At 43.1% G+C, this 15,414-nt stretch overlaps 2 protein-coding genes across 5 annotated transcripts in view; one reads left to right on the forward strand and one right to left on the reverse strand.

Annotated features, from left to right (window-relative positions):
- The window catches only part of Flo2 (flotillin-2), a 151,034-nt gene that overhangs the window by 127,264 nt on the left and 8,356 nt on the right, over positions 1 to 15,414 (forward strand). The window contains exons 3-8 of one of the 3 annotated variants that reach the window (XM_031982355.2): positions 11,184 to 11,480; positions 12,137 to 12,369; positions 13,046 to 13,165; positions 13,544 to 13,758; positions 14,442 to 14,625; positions 14,859 to 14,956. In XM_031982355.2, the coding sequence (XP_031838215.1) occupies positions 11,184 to 11,480; positions 12,137 to 12,369; positions 13,046 to 13,165; positions 13,544 to 13,758; positions 14,442 to 14,625; positions 14,859 to 14,956 (1,147 nt within the window). Of the gene's footprint in view, positions 1 to 11,183; positions 11,481 to 11,841; positions 11,972 to 12,136; positions 12,370 to 13,045; positions 13,166 to 13,543; positions 13,759 to 14,441; positions 14,626 to 14,858; positions 15,006 to 15,414 lie in introns of those variants that run through there. The other 2 variants (XM_031982354.2, XM_076365977.1) reach the window with 2 other exon arrangements.
- Positions 231 to 15,330, reverse strand: LOC116429410 (glucose dehydrogenase [FAD, quinone]). Of its 2 annotated transcripts, XM_076365974.1 has the most exons (4): positions 15,317 to 15,330; positions 5,149 to 5,345; positions 3,521 to 3,691; positions 231 to 2,936 (listed from the first exon to the last, which is right to left on the reverse strand). In XM_076365974.1, the coding sequence occupies exons 1-4, from the start codon at positions 15,328 to 15,330 to the stop codon at positions 1,435 to 1,437; spliced, it is 1,884 nt and encodes a 627-aa protein (XP_076222089.1). In that variant the 3' UTR covers positions 231 to 1,434. The 2 variants fall into 2 exon arrangements, with proteins under 2 accessions (XP_076222089.1, XP_031838211.2); XM_031982351.2 differs by lacking the exon at positions 15,317 to 15,330 and having other exon boundaries at positions 5,149 to 5,510.

Here is a 15,414-nt window from a genome sequence, read left to right on the forward strand (position 1 = left end):
AACACTTGTGAATATATAAAATTAAATTATGTAGAATTTATACAAAATTTATATAAAATATATTTATATTTTATATACGAAGGAAAACAAATGAAAGAAATAGAAAACACTATTTTTTGGATACGTTCCACAGATTTACTCGCGTTATTTCATACAAAAGATATACAGCATTCGCAATCAAGATTAAAAGAAAAATATCAGTGTATTTATTGATTTTATTTTATGTCTTTCCTGCTTCAGCATAATTTACAATTTTCTATATACACATTGAGTATAGAAAATAAAATCTTAACAAATGGGATTCATTAAATTATAAAATATTTCGTATAAAAAATATAGAATCATACAGACATCAGAAACACAATTTTTTCACACGAAGAAAGTCGTTTAATTCTACCCTACTTTCTCTGGCTTCAAATGTACAGTACAACTCAAAAGTTCAAGTTCACTTTTTCCACAAGAAAGAAACTTCAATATTAACAACGGAAATGCAACGGTTAAACCAGTCATCCCCCTTCTTCTCCAATAAGAAATCAACAAGACAAAGTAATTAAAAAGCAACATAACATAGCAACGAACAAATCTTAGAGAGAAATTGCTTGTTGATTTTAGCAGTTTCGGAGTTGTGTTGCTCTGTATTGTTTTGTTCGAATTTCGAAGATCATTCTCCATGCTCCTTTCCAAAAACTACAATCAAAAGTGATCCCAAACTTTTGAGCCGAAGTTAGCCAACCCCTCAACCATATCATTCCCATCGCGCTCCATTAACTTAACATTGTCCATCTTCAACCGCCATCGACACTCCATCATCGCCAAATCCTCGAACTCACCCATCCCCCACGATCCTTAACCCTTAGCAGTCCAATGTCAGACTCGACATTCTATTATATTACAACCTCTACCTGTTTTAACAATTTTTTCTATATTTGTAGTGTCACAATTGTACCATTTAACCCATTGCGGACGAATGTCGATATTTCGATCAGATGAAACGTTCACATTTGGAATACTAAGTTGCAACCGAATGACTTAATTACTTGAATAGCAAGTGATCAGTGTATAGATCCCTTTTTACTGTTGTTTAAGCATTCGATGTATAATTTAGCTTCAATGTTCCAAGCTTTGTCTACCTTAAAGAGTCTTCCTCCGCAAAGGTTTAAAGGTAATTTCAATGACTCCCAAATATTGTTGAATAAATAAATGCGTCATATCAAGCCATTATCGAATGGACTAACGTCGACGTGAACCTCAAAGTGAGAAACCAACAGCACCTCGGACCGCAAAGGGTTAACTAACAATTAACTTTCCCAGCGTTACTCGATATTTACAGAACATTCAATCACGCGACACAATCTCCCCGAGGATCATCGTCTCGATTTTCCCGAGAACTCCGATCCCCCTCGAATCTAACCATCGAAAGTCCGCAACGATCACTCAGCCTCGGCCCCGCCTCTTCATCCAGAACTCCTTGATCATATCGGAGCCTTTCTCCCCGATCATAATGACCGGCGCGTTGGTGTTCCCGCTGACGAGATTCGGCATAATCGACGCGTCGATCACTCGGAGTCCGCTGACCCCGTACACCCTCAGCTGAGGATCCACCACGGCCTCGGGGTCCCAGTAGGGACCCATCTTGCACGTGCCCACCGGATGATAAATCGTGGCCGAGTAATGCCTGATCATGCACTCCCAATAGGGGTCGCTGTACATCGGGATGTGCTTGCAGCCGGGGAACTGCTTCGAGTTCAGCTCGCTGCCGAACCTCCTGAACGCGGCGGTCCTGCTCAGAGCGACGCCTATCTTCACGCCTTCGACCAAAGTGGCGATATCCTCGGTTTCCTTGAAGTAATTCGGGTAAATCAGAGGATGGTCGAAGGGATTCTTGCTGCGCAGCTTGATGAGTCCCTTGCTCTTCGGCCTGAGCAGCATGGGTATCACGCTCCAGACGTCCTTGTCGCTGATGGACCCGAAGACAGCATCGTAGAACCTCTTGGTCAGCCCGTGGACCTTCCTGATCTGCCTGCCGCCGTCGGAATTCGTCGAGCCGGATATAAAGTGCAGCTCGATGTCGGGGAAGTCGTCGGACGCGTTCACGTACTTGGTATTGACGAAGGCCAATCCTTCGACGCCTCCTAGCACCGTCAGCGGACCGTCGCCGAAGACAGCGTACTGTATCACCGACTGAACATTGTGCAGTCTCTTCTCCACCATGGAGACTTCCTTGTTCACCATGAAGGTCAAGCCGCCTAGACCGACGTGGTCCTGCAGGTTGTAGCCCACCCGGAGGTCCTGGATCACCGGGATGCCGTGTCGCTGCAGCTCCTCTCTGGGCCCGATGCCGGACAGCATCAGCAACTGCGGGGAGTTGACGGACCCGCCGGACACGACCACCTCCTTCCTAGCTCTGATGCGGAACACCTTCTCGTCCCTGACGAACTCCACGCCGTACGTCCTCTTCGACTTGTGGTCTATCAGGATCTTCGTCGCGTGCGCGTGCATCGCCACGTGCAGGTTCTTGCGCAGCCTGGCTGGCCTGAGGAAGGCTTTCGCGGTCGAGCAGCGGCTGCCTCGCCTGATCGTTCCCTGGGCGATCATGAAGCCCGTGTGCTTCTCGCCGTTTATGTCCCTGTTCTCGTAGCCCATCTCCTGGCCGGCTTGCACGAAAGCTGCGGCCAGAGGAGTGTGCCACGGGGCTTCCTGGACGGTCAGGTAGCCTCCGGTGCCGTGATACGGCGTACGCGTCAAGTACGGGTTCTGGTTGTCCTCGGACTTCTTGAAGTAGTAGAGCACGTCCCTCGACCCCCAGCCTGGGTTGCCCTGCTGCTCCCAGGTGTCGTAGTCCTTCTTGTTCCCGCGGAGGTACAGCATGTAGTTCAGGACGCTGCTGCCGCCGATCACCTTGCCGCGCGGCCAGTTGCAGCGACCCTGCTCCATCGCTGAGGAAAAGACGAGAGTTTAGTTGAGAGTTGTCTTAACCCTTAGAAGGCTGAACACTCGCGGCCTATGTGGCGCGCGCCAGCGCTGACGATCGCTGTGGACGGATACTTTTTCGCTAGACTGAACTCTGTTGATGAACTATTCAAAGGCAAATCGTAATAAGTTATAGCAGTATCAGTATGATGCCATGCTATAACTAATGTTATATATATATGCTAATGAAGCAGTGTCATTAAGATCCACCTTAGATATTTCAAATTATCTTCAAATCATTAATTGTACCACCAGTTTCAAATATTTTTCGTATAATATAAATGGCAGTTGAAACAGTATCGCTGTTCTTTGCACTCGAGGGGTGTTGCATTTATAATTTGCAAAATTATAAATTCTTACATATAATATTAAACTTTGCATTATACATCGATATATAGGACATTCGAATAAGGCAATTCTCCTTCTTAATTCATGTATGTTTCCGCATTAATTCATTTCGAAGAACATCGTCTGCGTCTCACGAGTGTGGAATATTTCTAGCGAAAAACTGTCGAGTGCAAAGGGTTAAAATGGCAATGAAGTTGGTTACCTAGACAGGCGCCTGCTTCGGGCTCTGTTTTGTATTGCCAGTCGAGTTGGCTGAGTTGCAGATAGCCGGCGAGTAGAGGGACATCCGAGATTTCCGTTTCATCGCCCCCAGCTTCCAAAAGAAGAACGTTCCAGTTTTCTATCTCGGAGAGCCGGCTCGCGACAACAGCTCCTGCAGCGAAAGTTCGCGCGCATTTGAAAAATATCCTTGCACCAGAAGCAAATCGGCTGAGCCGCATTCCTATTTAATTAATGGTCGCCGAGGAACTATAAGCGCTGCTACCAATCGGAAACGCGTGTGCTTGTAACAAGGGAGATAACCGTCAGAGATTCGACATTCGACTGGCGATAATGGTACCAGACGAAAATACTGTGAATGTCAAAGTGAAAGTGCAATCGACAAAAGGGTGCAATTTGCGATTGGCTGAACGTTGTTGAATCCTGTGTAACGGATTTTATTTTTTCACGGTTAGTGTCTGTTTGTCTACGTTGGTGGATGATGCGTTAAATTTAATATGAGCAATGCGTAATAGTGTAGATAAATGTGGAATAACACGAGATTTTAATGGAACTATATGTTTCATTGAAGATATTATACTGTAACCCTTTGCACTCGAAAGTTTCTCGATGGAAATATTCAACATTTTCTGACGAGATATAGGTGATTGTTTGGAACTAATTTAACGATAATTCATAGATAAATTAAGCAACAGAGGTGTTTTATTTCAATATTTCATGCAGCAATGCAAACTTTAATTTGAAAAATTAAATATTCAACTTTATATTTTTGCATCGAATCTCGTGGTGACTGAGAGTCACCTCTCGATTGCAAAGGGTTAATGAAATACATCGAATCGAATGAAATGCGTTCAATAGAAAATTTAAACAGATTCGCGAATAAAACGAATAAAAGTCGTCAAGCGGAATTTTGTAGGCAACGGAAGTATCGTGTTTCCTGATAAGACACGGACATTCGCGTAAAGCGAGTGTCGTAAAAATTCAAACCGGAATAGACGAAGGTAGCGCGACAAACAGCAAAACCGTACAATCTCGAACGCAATGCAGTGACCTTAACACTAGAAATTCCGAGTGGTTCGAGTAACTGGTTTCTAATTTCTATAAAAGTATTGCGATCATTGCGATACACGCATGAATAAATGAGTTTGTTTAATTATTGCTTACACAAGCGCCTTTACGATTTCGTAAATAAGTACGTGTTCAAATGCACACTGTGACGATGAAGTTTCTTGTGCGTTGATTATTAATATTAATCATTTTTATGAATAGAATATTATTAATATTATCAATATCAAAAAATTAATAGCAATTAATATTATCAATATTAAAAAATTAATATTATCTATATCCCATCAGAAAATGCTGAATATTTCCATTGAGAAACTTTCGAGTGCAAAGGGTTAACCCTTTCCGAAAGGCGAGATGAAACGTTCATATTTGAAAGACTAAATCGCAGGCAAATGAATTAATTACTCGGACAGCAAGAGATTATCACGTAGTTCCTGTTATTGCTATTAATTAAGCAATTAATACATAATTTAGCTTCATCCGTTGAAGGTTTCGTACATTTCAAAGAACCTTCGCAAACGATTAATATCGCTCAAGACGTACCTGCAGAGCCAGATCCTATCACGATGAAGTCGTAGGATGGGAGCAGAACTTCGGACGGTATATTAATTGGCGGCGCTTCGCTGTCCATCACTTCGTACTGGAAGTACACGAGCGCTGCCGCCAACACTGGAAAGAACCACGAGAGCCCGGTCGTCGCCGAGGTCAAGCCTCCCGCTAAAACGCTCTCGATGCCCATTCTCGACCTCTACAATTTCCCCTGTTGTTCCCCTGTAACAGTACAATCGGTCAACCTGCGAATCAACCGGCTCGTGGAACGATGCGACGAACAGTGAAACGTCATGTCGGCAAACGAGGAAATGATCAGTTACCGAACGCAATCAGTAATTAAGGGAACCACCGAAGCTTGCGACACTCGATTAAAACTGTTCACTTTTATGAATAGAAGTTCGTTGAATTTTCATCCTTAAAAGTATTTCTTTCTGTATTAAATTAACTTTGTGCTTGTCACTGGAACTCTGCTGTAAAAGTTTTGCTTTAACATATAACGTATTTTATAAGTCATTATCATTAGAGTTTCAGATGTACAGTTGGTTATAGGAGAATCCAAGGCTAATTTTCCTTTTGAAAATGAACGAAGTATTCGTAAACTTACTGACTTTGTCATTAGTAACTATTTCCGACAACATTCTCCAATAAATTAATTTCTCTCGAATATTGTACAACACTAATCACATGTAGAACACGTCTAACAGACAGAAACCGCGTGAGGATTTTGTAAAATATACAGGTCAATTTCACCCAAGAACAAGATCACACATTTCTTTTAAAAAACAACTGAAAAAACTAGATAATTATACACAATATTTTGAACGAAACTATGACATGTACAGATGAAACTCAGTACAACCGTCAGAAAAAGGATCTAAACGATTTCCATAACTCCGTTGAAAAAGTTCGAAATAGGTCAACTGGAGTCACGAATGAAATCACGCAATTTTAAGAAACAACAATTATACACAATATGTTAAACGAAGCTATATGTCCAGATGAAGCTCAGTCCAACCGTTAGAAAAATTATCTAAACGATTTCCGTAACTCCCTCGAAAAAGTTCGAAATAAATGAAAATGACCTCGATAAACCTACTATAAAAAGAAATATCTTCCTTCGCCAACTAGGAGGAAGAAAATATTCTGATGCAATCTCGAACCTCTATCAGCGTTGAAATTCCCGTGCAGAATCCTGGATCGCGAGCGGAACGATCTCGTGGTTGGCATGAGAAGCCCTCGCGAAGAGGACCGCGCTGGTCGAGGTGTCCTTCGGTACTGTCGAATCGAAGCCTATCCGCGATCGGATAGAAATCGGCCGAAGAAAAGTCAAAGACGGACTCCACGTGGTTCGACGAGCGATCGCGCGTACGAGAGGAATATCAATGACACGTGAAACTTTCAGCTGTGAAGTAATTTTCTATGAACCCGGGCAGTCTGCCCGCGACAATGCTCACGTACGCGCACCACGAAAGCGCGATCATCCCCCTGGCCGAGGATCGTGCGCGGAATTACGCAGAAAACGAGGAAACACGCGCGGACCGCGTGCTCCGCGAAGGAGTTTCTTTTTCAGAGATAAATCGCGTCGAATGTCGAGGACCACGTAAGTCGTTAACACGTTCACTGCCGCGGAGCTTTCAAATTACTTGGACAACCGACGTCGAATGACAATGTTCGATAGTGCAAATAGAGAGATAACAATGATCGCGATACGAGAAAAGAAGTAATCGTTTATTTTTATCTTTGCTACGAAAGAATAAACGATACTTCCGTGGCAGTCAACGCGTTAACCGTTCGAGTCCCGAGCGGCGCGATGGCGGTTCGTTCCAGTATCGGTCCGTAGAATCGTGATGAAGCTTATTTATTTCTTCTCCTTCTAATGACTCATTCTTATTGGCGTCATTGCCCGGCTAGAACTCAACGAATCTAACGATCGCGCTATTTCAAATTTGTTTTTATCGAAATAGAAGAGCGTAGTTTATTTTTGAGTTCGAACGAAAGAACGACCGCTTGGTATTTTTTTTGGTTGGGACTCAAACGGTTAGGTAACAATAGATGTAGCGAATGGTCTTTAGATCGAAAATTCATTGATTTGAGAACGAATTGAACACTTTAAGGTAGCGGAAACAGAGACGCGTCTCGATTTCGTCATTCAACACTAGATTCGCGGAGCCGATGATAGATGTAGAATGTTTTAAACGTTATTTAGTTGTTTTACTTTATTTTTATTTCATTTGTTTATTCAGTATTATTCAGTCTCAGTTAATTTTCACTCGAATTACGCGATTCTCGCGGTTTATATAGACGAACACGTGGTTTTCTGAACAACAGAACAAACTATAGAATCCTCCGTAAATCTATCACTAACGTCTACAAAGATACTGACACATACGTGTAGATTTGATTTCAGTTCACCAAAGTCCATCAAACTCGCTCCATCTCCGTACAATTTGTCTTCATTCGTTTCCGTATCGTCGAGCGTCCATCGATACGAGCAAAACGAGCCGCAGCCGAATAAAAACCACGATCCTCGTCCGTTTCGAACAGCAAATTCGACCGCGAAGAACAAAAGATACTCGCGCGAACCGACGTGCGTACTCGAAATGAGTAATGGCAACAGTATTTGAAAAGGAAAGCAGTACTCGCTCACCTACTTCCCGGGAGACAGCGTGCAGCACGCGGTCTAGAATCTTCTCCGGCCGATCATCGCGTTCAGCTGTTCCGTTCCCCGTATTCACCGGTCCTGGAAAACGATCCCCGGTCTCCCGGTCGACGCACTCGGAACGAAACGACACTGGATACCTTTCACTAGCCGGAACTCGTGCGCATCCATTCCGGAGTTTTCCGAAAATCCCGGATCATCGGTCCACCGTCGGCCAGTCGGATCTCGACAGTCTCGAAGACTTCCGAACCCTCTCGAACCTCCTGCTTACAGAGATTTCCTCCCCGTGCTAGTTACTCCCGAACTCCCTCGACCTCCGAACCCAACGGGAAAGCAATTCTCATTCGAATTACGAATCTCGCGATTTATATAGAGGAACACGTTTTCTGGGAGCAATGGAGTATGTAGAATAAACCTCCGCAAATCCAGCGTTGACCTCTTCAGGAATGCCGGCACACGCGTAGATTCGATTCCAGTTCACCAAGGTCCATCGAACTTTGTCTCCGTAGAATTGACACAACTGTCTTAAGTTCGAGGATGAAACGCTAGAGGATTCACCGATCCTAAATTAAGGCCTGACGCGACCAGCGGAGGAAGAGGCGCGCCGAACTAGCGGTGGTCCCATTCGTCAACGAAAGATGAGGCGGGTAAACAAACTGGCAGCGAAGCGAGGCATCGAACTGGCAGCTGTTCCCGGCGAGTAGCATTCTCCGAGCGATGTCCCAGAAAATTGGTAGCCGCGATCGAGGCCACCGGACACCTCCGTCCCGTTTTTTTCCGTCCGACGGAACCACGGGTTCCTGGTGGCCGACGCTAATGGCCGCGCGGAGGACTCCGCGAGACTGACCATGACCTTGCTCCCGGCACCGGTGCCCGCACGCTGGATCCACCGAGATCGGAGACACCAGACGCCAACAGGTTGCGGGCCTCGAGAAGCCGAGCACGCCGCATAACGGTCCCCGGACTTTCCCTTCCCCCGCGCTGCGAGCTCTGTACCCATTCTTCCAGCGATTATCTCCGCCTCCTTCCGGGGACCGTTCTTCCACGGGGCCTGTCGCGCGGCGCGGCCGTTTTCTCGACGGCGAGCGAGAATTTGAAAAGTATCGGCGATTGGGACCAAAAGTAGCGGACGAAAGTTGAGGTATAGAGTTGACGTATGGTGGTTATGGTTTTCGTTATGTTATGGGAATAGATATAGAATCGATGCACGGTGGTTATGATTTTGTTTCGTTATGGGGATAGATATAGAGTCCGATGTACGGTGGTTAGGTTTTCGTTTCGTTATGGGGATAGGTATAGAGTTGGTATACGGTGGTTATGATTTTGTTTCGTTATGGGGTAGATATACGCATAGAGTCGATATACGGTGGTTATTTCTAGTGAAAAACTTTCGAGTGCAAAGGGTTAAACCATGATTATTCGAAAACATTTCTCTATTATAAATAATGCTAGTTAACGTGGGATATTCAGCAACACGAATGCAATAATAACAACGCAATTCAATGAAATGATTCAATATTATATTTCGTCCATTTCGAGTACTTGGAAAACATTTTCAACAAACGTTCTCAACATTCAACGTGTTAAAAAGACGGTTCAGGTGCTCGGCAGTCGTAGGGTCAAAGAAAAAGAAAACCGTCGGCGGATGTACAGCCGACGACGAGTCGGGATCGTTTCAAAAGCGACGTTACCGCGTTGCGTGATCCGCGTCACGTCCGCGACGAGCGACAACCAGTATTCGAGGAGCCATTTCCTGACGTCACGGAACGGACTTACGGTAAAGAGCCGCGTTGGCCGTTATACGGAGTACGACCTACTTACCGTTGCAACACCGTCGCTCCTCTGTGTCGTCATCAACGACCGTTGAATCCCAAATCGAATCCAAATGGTCGTCGGTGTTTTAACGAAAATTACGCTGACGCCGTTTCAGCTAGACGCCATTACGCCAGTCGTTGCTCGTTGAAATAAGTAACCTACAACGATTCGGAGGAAGAAACAGCTTTGGTTTCCACAAATTTGAAACGTTCATTTGGAAACCTTTTTATCGACGCATTCCGTGCCACGGAAATTTCGGTTATATCTTGCTCGTAAAGTGCATTGATGCTTTTAAACGAAATATTCAGTTGCGTTCAAGTTTTTGCTGACTTTTATATATATTTTCGTATTCGTGTCGGTATTCTGTGCCACATATCTCACAGAAAATGTATCCTTAGAATAAGTACTAATTACTAATTGTTTATTTTGCGTGTACAAGTAATTTTGTTCAACGAAAAAGCGACGAGGATTGAGAAAAGGCTTTATTGCAAAGATAAAAGGAATTGTTCGATAGTTTGCTAGGATCCTTTGCGATTAGAAACGAATGGAATTGTATATTGTATATACGTAGAAACAGGAACAATTATCCTTGATTAGATTTTGGTTCTAAAAAAGTACGGTTTATTTATACAAATCGTGAAAATTGCAGCTTCAAAGATAGAGTCGATATAGATCTCGAATCAAAATCAACTGAAACTGTTGGTGAATAATTTTTAAAAAGTTCACTATCTGTCAAATTCACGAGTTTTGTAAATCTAACGTTAACGAAATGTGCAAAGTCAGTAATATCCAGTTGTGAACTCGAATATGTTGTAACATGCTGTTAACTTTCAATTTTCAAAGCACAGCCTCCACCTCTAGATCCGAAAGGTTGTAGAAATACGTAATTAACAGTGCCCACGCGTTCGCAGTGTTTTTTAACAGTACAATCTACAACCAATGCATTATTCATGATACTTGATTTTTAACTTTACGGACTTCTAGGAACTCTAACGTTTTTCTATGCGCTGTAGGATTGTCAATTGCGTCGCTCAGAAGCCAATACAGTTAGGTCGATTTCCTCAATCTTCATGGAATAAACAATATCGTCAGTTATTCAATGATTCACTCGTCTCTTCGTTTTTCTAAGTTAACGAGCCCTTTTTACAGACAAGAATTTTCTCAATTTCTGTTTTCCGAGCTTAACCCCTTGGCGTACTATTTACTTTCGTTACTAAGCTCGTGTAATATTTGACTATCGACAATTTGTAAGAAATACAACAAAATTCATTCGAAGATAATACATTGATAATAGCAAAATAGTCGTTCGCCTTGATCCGTGGGTAACGAACAACATTGATTCTTGTTAAATTAGTTTAGAAATCATCGCGAGCCTTCCTCGTCATTGTACAGGGGTTAACCTCGTTAGCTAACTCGATCGAAGGACAGAACTGTTTTGCAACGTTTCGTGTATCGATACGTCGCCAGGAATTTCATCAGCGACCTCGAAACACACCGAATCAACGTAATTCGATGGTAATTCTAATCGGAACGATGTGAATCGCGTTCGCAGGAGGATGTTGCGGATCGATGAAGAAGAGGACCATCGTCGGTGGCTACGCCTTCGCGTGGTGGTGCGTCACCGACGTCCAACGGCTGTCTCTCGAAGTGATGACACTGAATCCCGTCTGCGAGAACGTCGAGACCGCCCAGGGTGTACCATTGACCGTCACGGGGGTAGCGCAATGCAAGATCATGAAGGCGGACGAGCTGCTGCACACTGCCAGCGAACAGTTTCTCGGAAAAAGCGTCCACGACATCAAGTCGACGATCCTTTCTACTCTGGAGGGCCATCTTCGTGCGATATTAGGTAAATTCAATGGCACTTCCTGTTTCTTCTTCAATTATGGATCACACATTGTTAGAGTTTTCTGAAATGTAACGCGCTGTAAATGTCAACAGTGGGCAATTTATTTTCTTCTGTTTTCCTGTTGCATATTATTTAAGTCGATGATACAGACTTCCGAAAAAGTACGTCATTATCAGATAACGATACGGTACGTTCAACGTAAAAGCTAACCTTCCTCTTCTTCCTGGAAAATATCAACTTTACCACTTTTCTACGAATACTCTTTCGATTCGTTTAATTCTAGTGCTGTCCAATAAAGATACCGTTGGAAAGGAAATATGGTTGCTTATATTAACACTAGAACTACCGAGCACTGAAATTGACTTCTTGAAACCTCTACAAAAACTTCAAGAGTGCATCCATTGAGACCATTGTCAAATTAATTTCTTTAATAACTCCCTGAGAAGCATCAGATATTTGTTTAATAATCGCGGAAAGAAGAAATCTGGAGGGTAGTTCTAGTGTTAATGAAACTTCATTAAAATGGCATTTATCGTTTAACCGGAGCTCAACGCCTCGCTCGGCGCGTGAAACGGTCGAAACTCCAGTTTGCCCAGAGTCGAGCTTACCGTCAGGTTCCGTGAAGTTCGTAGGACTGTACTATTTGCGTTTCGCAGGTACCCTTTCGGTGGAGGAGGTGTACAAGGATCGAGATCAGTTCGCGACTCTGGTGAGGGAAGTCGCGGCTCCGGACGTCGGCCGCATGGGTATCGAAATCCTGTCTTTCACGATAAAGGACGTCTATGACGACGTTCAATACTTGGCGTCTCTTGGCAAAGCTCAGACGGCGGCAGTTAAACGCGACGCCGACGTTGGCGTCGCCGAGGCGAACCGCGACGCCGGTATCCGAGTAAGTTCAATCACTAATGTCCGGCAATGCTGCGGGACTGCGTTCAACCATTAATCTCCCTTTATCTTGGACAATGGAAATTCCCATTCGATCCAAGCGGAACATACTGTTATACCCTGCGGAATCCTTATATTATTATTATTATTATTAGTAGTAGTAGTAGTAGTATTAGAATTATTAGTATTATTAGTATTATTAGTATTGTTAGTATTATTAGTATTATTAGTATTATTAGTATTATTAGTATTATTAGTATTATTAGTATTATTAGTATTATTAGTATTATTAGTATTAGTATTATTAGTATTATTAGTATTATTATTATTAGTAGTAGTGGTGGTGGTGGTGGTGGTAGTAGCAGTAGTAGTAGTGGTGGTAGTAGCAGTAGTAGTAGCAGTAGTAGTAGTAGTAGTAGTAGTAGTAGTAGTAGTAGTAGTAGTAGTAGTATTAGTAGTAGTATTATTATTATTAGTAGTGGTAGTATTTGATTAATATTATTCGAATCGCTTAAATATCATACAATGTCACCTTTATGTTCTGCTGTGGATCATTGGCACAATTTCTAATATTTATTCTTCATAAACTTTTTCTATGACATTCTTACGATCCTCGTGAATTTTTTAAACGTCCCGTGTCACCCTTAGTCGCGAAGTAAATCCCCGTTTCCCGATTTCAGGAAGCGGAATGCGAGAAACTGGCGATGGACACGAAATACAACACCGACACGAAAATCGAAGACAACGCCAGACTTTTCCAGCTGCAGAAAGCGAATTTCGACCAAGAAGTGAACACAGCGGTACGTTCAAACGAAATTCCCCTTAACCTTCCTTAACCCTTGAAAACCGTCGTCGAAGAAGAATAGTAAAATGAAATTCGTAAGGTGTGAAATTTCATCCATATATGTATATTTATATATTTTATATATTTTTAATGCAGATACAGGTAACCCTCCTATAACACAGTAAAAACCTAAACAAACAAAAACAAACTGTGTCGCGTTTATATTTGCAAATAAATATTCAACACCTTTTCGTGTTACAGCGAAACCGTGCTGTAGGAGGGCTACCTGTACCTTTCTCAAATACTTTTTCGAAATCTTTTAATCGTCTGTTTAAAGATCGTAATTTTCATTCTGTGCAATCGTTACTTCATATTCCCATCGGTTCTTCCGTAGAAAGCTGAGGCTGCGCTCGCGTACGAGCTTCAAGCAGCGAAAATAAGGCAACGGATACGAAACGAAGAGATCCAGATCAAAATCGTGCAGAGGCGCAAGCAGATCGAGGTGGAGGAGCAGGAAGTACGACGAAAGGAGCACGAGCTCCAGAGCACCGTGCGATTACCGGCGGAGGCTGAGCATTACAAAATCGGAAGAGTAGCGGAAGGCAAAAGGTACATACGTAACGATGCAAATACTGGAAACACCTCAACTACAGAAGCTGCGAAAACTAATGAATTTTTAGCACTTTCAATGCCAGTCACGCGAATCTGCGTCTGGACCTGGTACTTCCATTCGGTATCCAAATTGTCAAGTTCTTGTCGCACTAGTTTAACAATGTCTTTAATTTACCAAACGAAGATGAAGTTATCGTAACAAGGGAATTTTATTTCAGAATTTTTCAAGCGACAATCAAGAATAAACGAAATTACAATGTCTCCGTTTCAAATCACTAACGATTCAAAACCTCTGACTCGCTATTTATGTACTTTAATCGTTGATCGTTTCGAAACAGAGATAATGCAATATTTTTATTCTTATTCGCATTGTATTGTCGCAAAGAACCGCCTACCGAACCCCTTGGCTTATCATTCACTTTCGCTGCTAACCAAGTATAATATTTAACTATCAGCAATTCGGAAGAAATGCAACAAAACGTTCCATTCTACTTCAGGTGGAAATTTCATGTGAAGATAACATATTGATAATAGTAAAATAGTTGATCTGTAGGCAATGAACATTGATTAGTCTAGAAATCAAGGAGTTAAAAAGACTGTCAAACTATTCCTGTAACGCCTTCGTTACGCACACCGAAAATGGAGAACAGAAAACGTGTATTGAACGTGATCGTGTTTAGGACGCAGACTGTAGACGCGGCCAAAGCCGAGGCCGAGAAAATTCGATTGATCGGAGACGCCGAAGCTCACGCTTTGGAGGTAATAGGAGTGTCGGAAGCTGAGCGTATGCGGATGAAGGCTGTCGTGTACGAGAAGTACGGCGAAGCTGCCATTCTGAACATCGTTTTGAACGCTCTGCCAAAGGTGAGGAAACCCCAGTTTCACATGCAACATTCCACCTTTGCAGATCCTCTATTATTCTCTCTATATTATACTCTCTATCTTATAACTCTACACTGTAATGTAGGATCGTGTACGCCCCATACGGCCTGAAAGGGAAGTCTTAAAAAAATGGTCCGGCACGAAACATGTTAACTATCCCTATTGACAATACCGATCGCACTACAGTAAGATTAAATCGTCGTTGTAATTTCCAGATCGCAGCAGAGGTAGCAGCGCCATTGGGTAGAACGGAGGAGATAGTTCTTCTAGGAGGGAACGACGCGACCAGCGGAGAAATTACACGCCTTGTAGGGCAAGTACCTCCAGCTGTTCAAGCACTGACCGGTGTAGATCTTTCAAAAGTATGTTTAAAAGGTGTTCAGTCTCCTAAACTCTCCGACTTGCAACGGTGACCCTGTCAAAGTATCAATCAATCGCGAATCGGTCGGAACTTCGACCACAGCGCGATTTACCGGGAAATTCCCAGATATAAATTCAAACGACTTTACTTGTAAACTCGCTCGAATGATAAACTGTTCGGAACAGCGTCCTTCATAAATAAATGCATTTGGCGTATTCGCATAACTCTGGCGTTCGAAGGTAAATTGTTTAGGTATCGCGTTTGCGTTTCTCGCGAGGTAAACGCGGCACAGTATCATCGTAGAACGTAGACATTGCACTATTCATCAGCGCGAAGCTGCGATGCATTGTCATGCTTTCACAACGTTTCGAATCCATTCAGTCGATTAAGCGATCCATCTAAATCGATTT

This window comes from Nomia melanderi, chromosome 3 (assembly GCF_051020985.1).
Source record: "Nomia melanderi isolate GNS246 chromosome 3, iyNomMela1, whole genome shotgun sequence".
NCBI classification, from domain to species: domain Eukaryota; kingdom Metazoa; phylum Arthropoda; class Insecta; order Hymenoptera; family Halictidae; genus Nomia; species Nomia melanderi.

Coding starts and splice junctions, on each gene's coding strand:
- LOC116429410 (XM_076365974.1), bottom strand. Junction 3,692..5,148: donor GATAGGATCTGGCTCTGCAG/GTACGTCTTGAG, acceptor CTTTCGCTGCAG/GAGCTGTTGTCGCGAGCCGG. Junction 2,937..3,520: donor CGAAGCAGGCGCCTGTCTAG/GTAACCAACTTC, acceptor TCTTTTCCTCAG/CGATGGAGCAGGGTCGCTGC.